The sequence below is a fragment of the Rhincodon typus genome, unplaced genomic scaffold (assembly GCF_021869965.1).
Source record: "Rhincodon typus isolate 14 unplaced genomic scaffold, sRhiTyp1.1 hic_rhity00002307, whole genome shotgun sequence".
NCBI classification, from domain to species: domain Eukaryota; kingdom Metazoa; phylum Chordata; class Chondrichthyes; order Orectolobiformes; family Rhincodontidae; genus Rhincodon; species Rhincodon typus.
The window spans coordinates 280-13,402 of NW_025967945.1; the positions used below are offsets into that span (position 1 = coordinate 280).

General features: G+C 39.9%; 1 protein-coding gene across 1 annotated transcript; it reads left to right on the forward strand.

Annotated features, from left to right (window-relative positions):
- Positions 1-536: 536 nt before the first annotated feature.
- Positions 537-12,640, forward strand: LOC109915985 (voltage-dependent L-type calcium channel subunit beta-2; the record flags this gene model as incomplete). Its single annotated transcript, XM_048593082.1, has 5 exons — positions 537-591; positions 2,937-3,088; positions 4,385-4,480; positions 7,970-8,155; positions 8,921-12,640. Coding segments are annotated over 5 exons (981 nt in total), but the record flags the coding sequence as incomplete, so codon positions are not given.
- Between the last annotated feature and the right edge of the window lie 483 nt (positions 12,641-13,123).

Here is a 13,123-nt window from a genome sequence, read left to right on the forward strand (position 1 = left end):
CCTTGAAGAGGTGGTGGTGAGCTGCCTTCTTGAATCAGTGCAGTCCATGTGCTGTAGTTAGACCCACAATGCCATTAGGGAGGAAGTACCAGGATTTTGACCAAGAAATCCTGAAGGAACGATGATACACTTTCAAGTCAGGATAGTGAGGAGCTTGGAAGGGAACTTGCATTCCCATATATCTGCAGTTCTTGCTTTTCTAGATAGTAGAAGTCATACAGTTGGAAGGTGCCCTCTATGGAACCTTGGTGAGTCATTTCAATGGATCTTGTAAACGGTACACACTGCTGCCACTGACTATCGATGGTTGAGGGAGTGAATGTGGTTGCTCTGTCCCAGATGCTGTTAAGCTTCTTGAGTGTTGTTGGAGCTGCACCCATCCATGGAAGTGAGGAGCATTCCATCGCACTCCTGACTTGTGCTTTGTAGATGGTGGACAGTCTTCGGGGAGTCAGGAAGTGTGTTACTCACTACAGGACTCATTACTTCTGCCCCGTTTTTGTAACCACGTCATTTATGTGGCTATTTTACTTCAGTTTCGCAGGTCGTTGATTGTGGTGGATTCTGATGTTGATGCCATTGAATGTCAAGGTTAGATTCTCTCCTGTTCTGGATGGTCATTATCTGGCAATTGTGTAGCACAAATGTTATTTGCCTTTTGTCAGCTCAGACTTGAATACTGTCCAGCTCTTGCCGCATTTAAAAATTGACTGCTTCAGTCTCTGAGGAGGCACAAATAGTGCTGGACATTGTGCAATCATCAGCTGTCATGATTCCAGATGATGCCACCAGACAGGTCAGACCTGAAAACAAGCTTGATTTTTTTTTTTTAATTTTGCACTGAATATCAGCACTAAATTGTGCTGAATTCTAACAATAAAACAGAACTTTGATATGCAAAAGAGTAAACCAAATTTTTGCAAAAACACAATTTGAAAAATTCTGAAATTCATGACCAAATACAATCCCATCTATCCCAACACTATGATGTCATAGTACTGAAACACCAAAGAGTGTTTACTTCTCTATCAAATCTATAAGTTAAAGTTAACTGTTCTTCGAATTCCCGGTCTTGAGTATTTGGTAGCCTTTTCCTTGATTACTCACAAAATAGAGCTTACACTTTCTCAAATAACTTCAAATAACGCCTCTAGGGTCATAAGAATGTAAGAGAGAGGAACAGGCATAAACTATTCAGCCCCTGAAGCCAGCCCCACTGTTCAATAGGATATGGCTGACCTAATATTCCTCATATCCATTTTCCTGCCCTTTCCCCACAACTCCCAATTCCCCTACTGATCACAAATTATCTATCTCAGCCTTAAATATACACAAGGACCCTGCCCCACAGCTCTCTGTGGCAAGGAGTTCCAAAGACACAACCCTCTGGGAGAAGAAATTCCTCTTCATCTCAGTCTTTATTCTTTATTCTGAGACAATGTCTTACATTCTCCATGAGGGGAAACATCCTCGCAGCATTTATCCCATCAAGTCCCTTAAGAATCTTAGATGTTTCAATGAGATCACCAATCATCCTTCTAAACTCCAGTCTCAACCTGTTTAGCCTCTGCTCATAAGATGATCCCTCCATATCAAAGATCACCCAAGTGCACCTTTTCTAAATTGGCTCCAATGAAATATCTTTTCTTAAAGAAGTGGACCAAAATGGCTTAGAGTTCTCCAGATGTGGTCTCACCAGCACTTGAACAGTTATAATAAGACTTCCATACTCTCATACTCCAATCTGCCTGAAATACGGCCCAACATTGCATTAGCATTCCTGATCCTTACTTTCTGTTAAAACACCTCTTCTGGCCTCGAACTTTCAAATTAAAATTCTTACACTGAGGTAACCTTGTACCTAACTTTTCTGAACTGACTACTTTCTGTGGGAGAAATCGTTTCATACATCCGACTTCAATATGGACATTGCAAACTCAAGGTGAAAGCTTTCCAAGCCATGAGTTTCTCCCCTAAGAGGAAGAAATCCCAATGCTTCTATACCAAAGGACAATCTCTATAGCTACTTCCTTTAAAATCCTTGGGAACAAGCCAGAGGAATTAACAGCCTTTTGCCTCATTAGTTTTTCTTGTACCTTTTTTCCAGTGATAGTTATTGTGTTTATTTCCTCCACCACACCCCAGTCAAATAACCTAGATTTAGGTAAAGGCTGGTTATGGATGTTAAACAATGGACATTTTGTCCTCCCACCTCAAGCCACCTCCACCTCAAGCCCCACTCCCATCTCCTACCTACTAGCCTCATCCCGCCCCCTTGACCTGTCCGTCCTCCCTAGACTGACCTATCCCCTCCCTGACTCCCCACCTACACTCACCTTTACTGGCTCCACCCCCGCCTCTTTGACCTGTCTCTCTCCTCTCCATCTATCTTCTCCTTTATCCATCTTCTATCCGCCTCCCCCACTCTCCCTATTTATTTCAGAATCTCCTTCCCCTCCCCCATTTCTGAAGAAGGGTCTAGGCCCGAAACGTCAGCCTTCCTGTTCCTCTGACGCTGCTTGGCCTGCTGTACACCTTGTTATCTGACATTGAAGGAGACACGGATATTCCAATGAATTTGTGATCTGAGTCACTCAGTACCATACGTTTATCCACAGGATTTCATTGATTTCTTTGAATACTTTTAGTAAAATATGACTTATATTGCGAGATCAGAGCTTGAGGCAGAAACAAATATCCAAAATTATATGTGTAAGTAAGACAAATCATTGTCCCAGCTTACACTAAAATGTCTACCCATAAAATTTTGAGGAGTACAGAGAAGAGTTCTAAATTTGCAATAGTCTTAACAGTGGGATTATTAGGAACAATTCTAAATGAACTGAAAAGCCTAGAATGTAAATTTTGAAAGCAGAATAACCAAGTAAGTGATTTATCCTGCACTCTTTGACATATTCTTGCTTCTTGACCTGCAGCTGAAGTCCAGTGTGAAATAGAACGAATCTTTGAACTAGCAAGAACACTGCAGTTAGTAGTCCTTGACGCAGATACAATCAACCATCCAGCTCAGTTGGGCAAAACCTCTTTGGCTCCTGTGATTGTCTATGTGAAAATTTCATCTCCAAAGGTATCGTGACACATGTTTTTGCATTTTTCTTTTGGTTTTCCAAACATCAGTCTGTATAATTCTGCAAGGCCCATCAGCAGAAGATGGAATGAGCGTTTTCTTCAAACACAATTTCAAGGTGGTGGTCACCTGTTAAAATACGATTAACATCTCCTGCATCTACGAGAAAACAATGCTAAATACACCCCTGTAAACTTGGTCATTTTGGGGCACTTCTGTCCCTCCAGATTTGAAATGGGTAACTGTTGGTGTTGATGAGAAGGATTTGGCTGAAAGGTAAAATGTATGTTAATTATACGGATGTGGCATCATAATTCTTGCATCGTTTCCCAGGATTCCATCAAGTATCCACTGAAACTGTGGAGGGAAGTGTTGACGTTTATGGGTCTGAGTGTCCGTAGAAGGGTAGCCACCAACGCCCTGAGGCTTTGAATAAACTCTAGGAGCAACAAGACTGCAGTTCCAGCAATTTATATTGTCACATGGTTTTATAAGCACTTGAGCAGTGCGCAGCCTCTCTCCCTTAACTAGGAGCAGACATCACTATCTGTCTTAGAGATAGTAGGAACTGCCGATGCTGGAATCTGAGATAACAAGGTGTAGAGCTGGAGGAACACAGCAGGCCAGGCAGCATCAGAAGAGCAGGAAGTCTGACGTTTTGGGTCTGAACCCTTCTTCAGAAATGGGGGTGGGGAAGGGGGCTCAAATAAATACAGAGGAGGAGGCGATGATAGAAGGTGGATAGAGGAGCAGATAGGGGGAGAGTAGACGGACAGGTCAAGGAGGCGGGGATGAGGCTATTCGGTAGGAAGTGGGGGTGGGGGTTGGTCAGTGAGGTGGGAGGAGCGGATAGGTGGGAGAAAAGACGGATAGGTCAAGGAGGGGGGGACGAGATGGGCTGGTCTTGGGATGAGGTTGGGGGTGGGGAGATTTTGAAGCTTGTAAAGTCCACATTGAGACCATTGGGCTGCAGGGTTCCCAAGCGGAATATGAGGTGCTGTTCCTCCAGCCTTCAGAGGCATCGTTGTGGCATGGGGGGAGGCCCAGGATGGACATGTGGTCCAAGGAGTGGGAGGGGGTGTTGAAAGCCTGAAAACAGGAAAGTAGCTGACTCAGAAAAATTAGTTAGATCCAGTCTGGTAAAGTTATACAGTGTCATTGTCATGGCAGGACTTTGAACTGTTTTATACTTGCTACTCTCTTGAAGTGTCTGATTCTTTATATCTTGACGACTAGGTAGGTGCATTTTTTTTTAAGCACTAACTTCCTAAGCTTACTGTTTTGCCTTGCATGTAGGTTTTGCAGAGATTAATAAAATCCAGAGGAAAATCCCAGGCTAAACACCTGAATGTGCAGATGGTTGCTGCAGACAAACTGGCTCAGTGCCCACCTGTAAGTAATTTTAATCATTTTTTTCCTCCATGTATTGCACACAACTATTTATTATAACTTATTTATTTCTTGAAAGCCAATTGATTGACACTTTCACATCACTACTTCAGCTTGAACATAGCGTGTAGTAAGCAGCAAAAAGAATGGAATTATTCTGCAGTTCTGACAGGACGAGGGGAGGGAGAAGCAGACAGGTTCAATTCTTTTGTGAGGCCCAATATCCTGCCACCAGCTCACAAGCAGGAAAGGACCCTGCCTTAGTGCATGATGGGACTGGCGACTGCATTTTGCCTCGCATGGCCAACTTAAGTGACTGCCCCTGACTGCCTTCAATCCATTCAGCTACCATTCTGTTTAATAGCCATCACAGTGCCATTGCCAGTGTAGCTCTTTGCAGAGGTTGCAGCTGCAGTGAAAGGGCACCACAATGACTCTGCAGCCCTGAAGCAGATTAAGCAGAGGAGTGATAGTGGCATAGTTACAGCAGTATACCGACGATACCATTGCAATGAGGTGGCCCCTTTCTGGACCATAGGAAGGCCCCCTTGCTACACTTCAGGCAATGGAGTATCTCCACAGAGGCGAGTAATGATCTTTAACTGGCCACTTCAGAGCCCAGCTCAATGGTCTCAGGGTGGGCAGACAACTTTCCTATGCTGGCAAACTGGCATGGCAGTGCGAAGATATCAGGCATACCCCCACCCCGACACTGTTCCACATCGCTTTGTCAGCTTCCCACCTCCCTAGCCACCCTCAAAGCAACCATAAAGTTCCAGCCAAGTGGACAGTTAGAAATATAATGGGTTTTATGTAGGTGCAGAGACAGAAGAACAGTTGATCTGAGGAAGGGTGGAAAACAGGAGAGGTTAAGCTATAGACGAGACCATGGTGCAAAACTTGAGGGCTTTATATATAAAGAACTGCTGGATGTCTTAGAAAGAAATTAATGCTGAAAGTGGAAAAGTGCCAATCAACATTGGCCATATGGTGAAATATAATGGGCTGAGGTTACTGGAAAATTAACAGCATGTCATTATTAATGTACCGATCAGCCGGAAATTCAGGCGATTAACAAATACAAATCTCTAGGGTTTCCAAGTCAATTTATGCCACTCTGTTGCTTGAAGCACAGACAGAAACAGCATCTCTTCCTTTGTCTTCCCCTTATTCATAAGAATTTGCTGAATTTACACATTATATGCCCTTTAAACTCATTGCAGAAATTTAAACCTGGCAATTAAAATCATAAGTATCCTTCCAATGAAATGATAATTATTACCATACTACCAATCAGTCTCTGGCTCAGAAATTTTGAAATGTTTTATCTTGGTCCTTGCATGAGGGAAATTGTTCAAGATTTGAAAAGATGTTTTATTTTTAAATTTTTCTTTTTCCTTTGTCACTTTTTTCTCTCTCAAAGAAATCTAACTTTCCTTTTTAATTCTCCCTATCTCTGTAGCTGATTTGACTCATTCAGGATCCTTTCTGCTTCTTTCTTGAATTGTAAACATGACTGCATCAAGAAAGAGAGAGGCTGTTGGTTTTGTCATTCACTGAGGATACCGATGCCCCATTGCCTTTGCCACACTTCAATCAATTTGCAATTCCATCAAGTTAGAACAGGTTACAAGAAAAAGTGTAAATGACAGCACATGCAACGAGATGTCCCAATCCAGTGAAAACCAAGCCTGTGTTGTAGGTTTAATTCTTTATTTTAGCCATGACAAAATGGAAAGTTCCATTTTACCAGAACATTTTCACCAGAGGAACATTTCACGCTTAAAATGCCTGGATTTAATTTTATACGTTTGGTCCATGTTCTTGATTCCCTTCCCTGAATAAAAGATGATTAGGTATGCTCTAGTGATTTAATTATTTTAAACACTGTTTAAATTCAAGGGAACACAAATTAAATTTGTACAATCTGCCCACATAATTTAACTGTTTGGACAATACCATGGTGTGTCTATAATCTTGTTGGTAGCCTTTCCTGCCCTGGCCCATATCTATTCCAGTCTCAAATCGCAATGTTTAAATGTCTACATAGTTGAGGGTTGTGTGTAGCATTTGTACCTGTGCAAAGAAGCAAAGTAAGAAAGGGGGAAAGAAACAATTGAAAGGTTAAATGAATACAGAATAATTTATAATAATTTCCCCTTTTACCCTTTCCTTGCAGAACAATGAATAGAATAAAATATTAACCATAAATATTTAAAGCATGTTATAACAATTTTCATTCCCATACTCCTCAGTGAATCTCATTTTTGTTTAGTTAAATTAAAATTTGATGCACGTGATGAGTTTAAATCAGTTACTAGGGCTCTTGTGGCACAGTGGTAGAGTCAGAGTCCTAGAGTTGTGTAGCACAGAAACAGACCCTTTGTCCAATTCGTTCCTGCTGGACCGATATCCTAAATTAATCTAGTCCCATTTGCCAGGATTTGGCCCATATCCCACTTAAACTCCCCTTATTCATGTACCCATCCAGGTGCCTTTTAAATGTTGTAATTGTACCAGTGTCCATACACATGCCACCCTCTGCGTGAAAAAGTTGTCCCTTTTAAATCTTTCTCCTCTCACCTTAAACCTATGCCCTCTAGTTTTGCACTCCCTTACCCTGGAGAAAAGACCTTGGCTATTCACCCTATCCATGCCCCTCATGATTTTATAAACTTCTATGAGGCCGCCCTTTGCAATCTGACACTCCAGGGAAAATAGCCCCAGGCTATTCAGCCTCTTTCTATAGCTCAAACCCTCCAACCCTAGCAACATCCTTGTAAATCTTTTCTGAACCCTTTCAAGTTTCACAATATCCTTCCTATAGCAGAGACCAGAATTGAATGCAGTATTACAAAAGTGGCCTAACTAATGTCCTGTACAGCCATTATATGACTTCCCAACTCCTATACTCAATGCACTGACAAAAGCAAGCGTACCAAGCACCTTCTTCACCACCCTACCTGTGACTCCACTTTCAAGGAACTGTGAACCTGCACCGAGGCCTCTTTGTTCAACGCTCCCCAGGACCTTACCATTAAATGTATAAGTCCTGCCTTGATTTTCCCTACCAAAATGCAGCACCTTCCATTTATCTCATTTATTACATTCATGACATTTGTTAAATTAAACTCCCATCTGCTACCCCTCAGCTTATTGACCCATCTGATTAACGTCCCGTTGTACTCAAGGTAACCTTCACTGTAGTGTCCTTACCTCTGGGACCAAGAGGCCTGGGTTCAAGTCCCACCTGCTCCAGAGGTGTGTATGAACATTTCTGAATGATTTAATTAAAAGTAATATAAACTATTGGTATTTTAACAGTAGTCTATGTAACTACTACTAATGCATTGAAGGGAGTAAATTGTAATGTACCAAATGTATTAAACAATGGGAGCTAAAATTTACTATTTTACCTCAACAAATCTCAACTTGCATTCAATTTTTTTTACACTGAAAGAAATAGAATTGAAATTTCTGCCGTTTCTCTAGGAATTGTTTGATGTAATTCTTGATGAAAATCAGCTGGAAGATGCCTGTGAGCACCTCTCTGACTACTTAGAAGCTTACTGGAGAGCTACCCACCCTCCTAGCAGCAATCCTTCCAATCCCCTCCTCAGCCGTACAATGGCATCTGCAGCTCTTCCTACAAGTCCAGCACCAGTCTCCAATCTACAGGTACATGTTCTTGCTTCTCTCCAACCTAATCTTCATTTTTGGGATATAGAGGAAGATGGAAAAAGCAAAGAGATTTGTGACAATCACATTGCACTTGAAATGAAGACATTTAATTATCTTCCTGCTTCAGGATAGCATCTAAACAAAACTGTTTAAAAATCAAAGTGTTAATTTTGCCAGCATCTCCTAATGGTACAAGTTTTACTTGAGAAAATCATTTAACTTTGATTGCGGTGGTTGTGATGAATCAAAGTAAAGCTAACAAAGGAATATTGAATGATTAAAGCATAATTCCATTAGCCTGTGTTTTCACAGGGGATTTCTTGACCTTAATGTGAACTGGACATTATTGATTTGTGGTTTTGAGCCTGCATGCTACTTTTTCTTTAAAAATCAGCTAATTGGTTTCAAGATGGAGATGTTTGAAGAATAGTGTAGTGTTAAACTTCTGCTGAATAGTACCCTCAAAAATATAACATTTCACTTACTTTAACAATTTTCAATATTAATGTTATGGTATTAACATTTGGTTTGATTTACACGAATACACTTTGACAGTAATTTCCTTGCTTCAGTAACTAAACAAGAATGCATCTTATTATAAATATTAGTAAAAACAGGCATTAACTTTACTAAAGCTAATTAGAAGCTGGGTTGTGTATAGTGCATGTCTCTTTGCTTGTAAATTAATCAAGTTAATGAAATAAATTCTTGAATTGTGAAATTCTGACTAACTGGATTGTTGCATGGTGTGGTACTAACCAGGTTGAACAAAAGCAGGGAGAGCAGAAGCAGCTACCTTCAGGACCGGAAAGAACTGCTTCGCAGGAGGAAGAGAAACCACCAGAGCCAGTGAAAAAGTCCCAACATCGAACTTCTTCCTCTGCAAAGCATCACAATCACCGCAGCACTGCGAGTCGGGGCCTAGACAGACAAGAGACATTTGACTCAGATACCAAAGGCAGCAGGGATTCTGTGTATATAGAACCAAAGGATGATTATATGGATAGCGCTGGTGATCATTACAGTTCACACCACAATCATACAGAAGAACCCCAAGGGGATGGCACGCACAGGCATAAAGAGTCATGGCATCGTTCTAAGGATCGAGACAGAGAACAGGATCATAACGAACGGAACAAACAGCATAGTCGGCATAAATCAAAGGATCGATATAGTGATAAAGATGGGGATGTTGCATCTAAAAAAAGGAATGATGCCAACGAATGGAACCAGGATGTGTACATCCACCAATAACTGCCTCCAGCTGCTGTGTCCCTCTAGTGTGTGTGTGTGTGTGTGTGTGTGCGCGCGCGTGCGGACGTGTGTGTGTGCGTGTATGTGTAAAAGAGAAAGTATATATTTACCTGATCAGTCTATAAAGTTTATTGTACACTTGAGATTTCGTACAAGTTGTTGCTAAGGCAGCATGGAATTAAATTCAATATGATTCATTTTAAAACATGGTAGAATTACAGAACTGCTAGTGTGGTACTGTGCTCTTAGTGTTTTTGGTTTGGTTTTGATTGCTGCCAGCTGAACAATAACTGTCACTAGCAAACCATTGTTAATGTACTTAAGCAATGTCTGTGTGGGGGAACAATCAATTTTCCTGGGTATTCAGGAAAGTTTGGATCAGCTTATACTGTAGTTTACCTTTTTTTTTCCTCAGAAGTTTAATTTCTACATTCTCAACATTTATTTTCGAATGAAATCTTCACAAGTTTAAAATCACTGGCTTATATCTGTGGTTGGGGTGGGATTGAGGAATTTAGTCTTGCCTTACACTTCAGAGTTAATTAAGAGAAAGTATTTTCTAAGTACAGATACTATGTACTCTATATAGACTATTGTTCTATTTGTACTCGACACTTAGAAATCATTTTAAAAATAATATAGTTATAGCCACTATACCTGCTTCAAAATCTGAAAGATGATGAATTTTCCTTTATCATGCTAACTATGATTGGCTTCTTTTGGAAAATTGGTAGTTAGGAGTTTTCATTTCACCCCTCCCTAGCTTTTGAAATTCAGAACTTAGATGCATACGTCATCGATCATTGGGGTGGGAAATTAAATAAATAATATATAATATAGAGACATATATTGTTTAGAATTTTTTGTAAAATGCTAGTCTTAACTGACAAAGCGGTTTACTTGATAAGTCTAAGTTATATACCAAATACTGAATATTATGTACGTTACATTTTTCTGTTTAGGAATTGCCTGAGGGTTCTGTGTTATTGTTCCTTTGTTATAAACTATTGAACTTCTCCAAATGGCTTTGTCTTATTGCTTAATAAGCATAAGATGAGCTGTTCTGGTTACTGTATATGCACATTTGTGGAATTTATTTTCAAAATCCAGTTTGTAAGCATTTGTATATACATATATATATATATAAAATTCATAATTGCCTTTGTAGATATTGACAGTAGATGATCTTGTTGCACTGTTTAATTGAGTTATTTATTTAACCGTACAAATGGTGGCTGTACATGTTAACTGAACATGTGGAAATGCCATTTCATCAACAGGATCAATGTTCTTATTGCTTCTGTTATGTAATGAAGAAACACTTATACAAATACATGTACACACACGTACACATATCCATGCCTACATACTTCCAGTCAGTTTGCCTGAAATAGGATACTGATTTTCCTTAAGTAAAAACCGAAAGACTGCAGATGCTGTAAATCAGAAACAAAAACAGAAGTTGCTGGAAAAACTCAGCAGGTCTGGCAGCATCTGTGGAGAGATGTCAGAGCTAATGTTTCGGGTCAAGTGACCCTTCCTCAGAATTGGGCAAGTTCTGAGGAAGGGTCACTTGACCCGAAACATTAACTCTGATTTCTTTCCACAGATGCTGCCAGACCTGCTCAGCTTTTCCAGCAATTACTGATTTTTCTTCCTGTTTCAACCATCACACATGGTTATTATAAATGTTCTGACATATAAGCTGTTTATTCTCTAATTCATCTACCAAATTATTCATTTTCTTCAAAGTAATAAAGTGGATTTTGGATCTATTGCTGAATTTTTTTTACAGCACTTTTCCCTATCCTTCCAATTTCCTACTTTTGTTGTGGGAGGCCTGATATGGATGCAGTTCCTGACTGAATGTGCTTTGGGCTTATGTGTAAAAATAAATATTTGTAGGACAAGCAGCTAAACTTGAACTCTAGTGTTTAGCGGATTTGGATTTTGCAATTTTAAAACCTTCTGTGGCAAACATATAGTAAAGATTAAATTATACTAATGGGCACTTTATGGGAGACTGTTTGTAATCAGAGCCTTTCGTCTCAGTGGGTGAATAATTCGTTATTATTACCAGCCCACCTTAGAACACTCCAGCTCTTCAAAACTGCAGTTTAGGTGGGTATATATGCGATATCACAGGGGCATCTTAGAACATATCCCAGCATGAGTCAGTGCCTTCAAGAGGAAAGCTGAAACTGAGAATAGTTTGAATCAGAATCACTTCAGTCTTATTAATTACAGGTGTACTATTTTTGAGATACTCAGTGGACAAAATAAAAAGGCAACGACACCTAAGCACTTGAGACCATAGCGCACTGAGTTATAGAGATATTATTTTAAGGACTCCAAGCTGAACTCACTTTGGAAACTATTTAGAGTTCATATTTCTTTTGAATATAAAGAAAATGCATTGGTGTTCCCAAGCAGCCACTCACTCAGCAACACAACTCTGGTAACTGGAGATATCTGGAGCAGACAATGCTGAAAATACTTGGTCAGTCTGGCAGTACCAGTGAATAGGAAGCTGAGTTAACATTTCAGGTCACTGCTGTTGGGTTCAAAGGAAAAAGCACCAACTTGACATGTTATCACCATTTCTCTCTCCAAGTCGCTGCCAGGTGGGCTGAGTATTTCTAGCAGCTTTTTTGTCTCTATTTCAAAAAAAAACTGGATGTGGAGATTTGTGCTGTTGAATTTTTCTGTCCCTTGTCATGAAGTAAACATTCTGACCTCTATTGTCCAATCTGTCCTCTCACCAATGAGGTACAGTCACCAAACAACATGTATCCCATAACCATTGAAACAGTATGAGCTCTTCAATTTTTACAATGATAAACCTGTTCTGAGGTAATAAAATAAAGTTACATCATTCTACAATAGAGGGAACAAAGTGAATCTAGGTTTCAAAATGGAGTAAAAGAAACATCGTTGGTTTAAACTATATTATGTGATGAATAATGTGTAAAGAGAGGCACGGTAATTTGTCAGTGTTTTATCCTGGATATAGGTGACATTTTAAAGAGCATCAAATAGAATTACAGGGTAACATTATCAGCCAGTCAACGTTTCTAATGGTGAAATCCTCAAATGGTGCTTGAACCTTTTCACAACAATATTATGTTGGCCTTTGAAGAACTGAATCATAAGTTTGAAAAACAAACTTGTTAAATGTATACATTATAAGAAATGCAAATTAAAGATGAACAATTTATGGTCCTACAACTTATGTGTAACGGTATTTTGCCCAATTTTAATGTGACATTTTTATTCTTGATTTCTTGCTGGTGATAATCAATTTTTCCCTTTTCTTCAAGAGATGACATCTATAACAAAATGACAGAAAGATCTCTCAATGGCCCTCTGCCCATCTTACTTTAGACAACCATTAGGAGGCAGGAGAGTGGAGTTAGGGACCAACTCACTTTTGCCCCCAAATTCTCCTGGGCATTGGGAGGGGGTGAAACTGGCCATTGTTCAGCAGCTCCACATGCTGATGCCATTGAGATTGGTAGAGTGGGGGATATTTGATATTTCTGACCGTGGCACTTCAACCTGACATTTGTGGTGACTTATTCACTTACTACACCTGATCTAACATATTTCTTGGAAAAGAATAGCAAGGCCATAGACATAGTTTTAATCTGCAATACATCAGCAAATATTTTGCTTAATCATTGTGCAGTCACAATCAATTTGTGACATTGC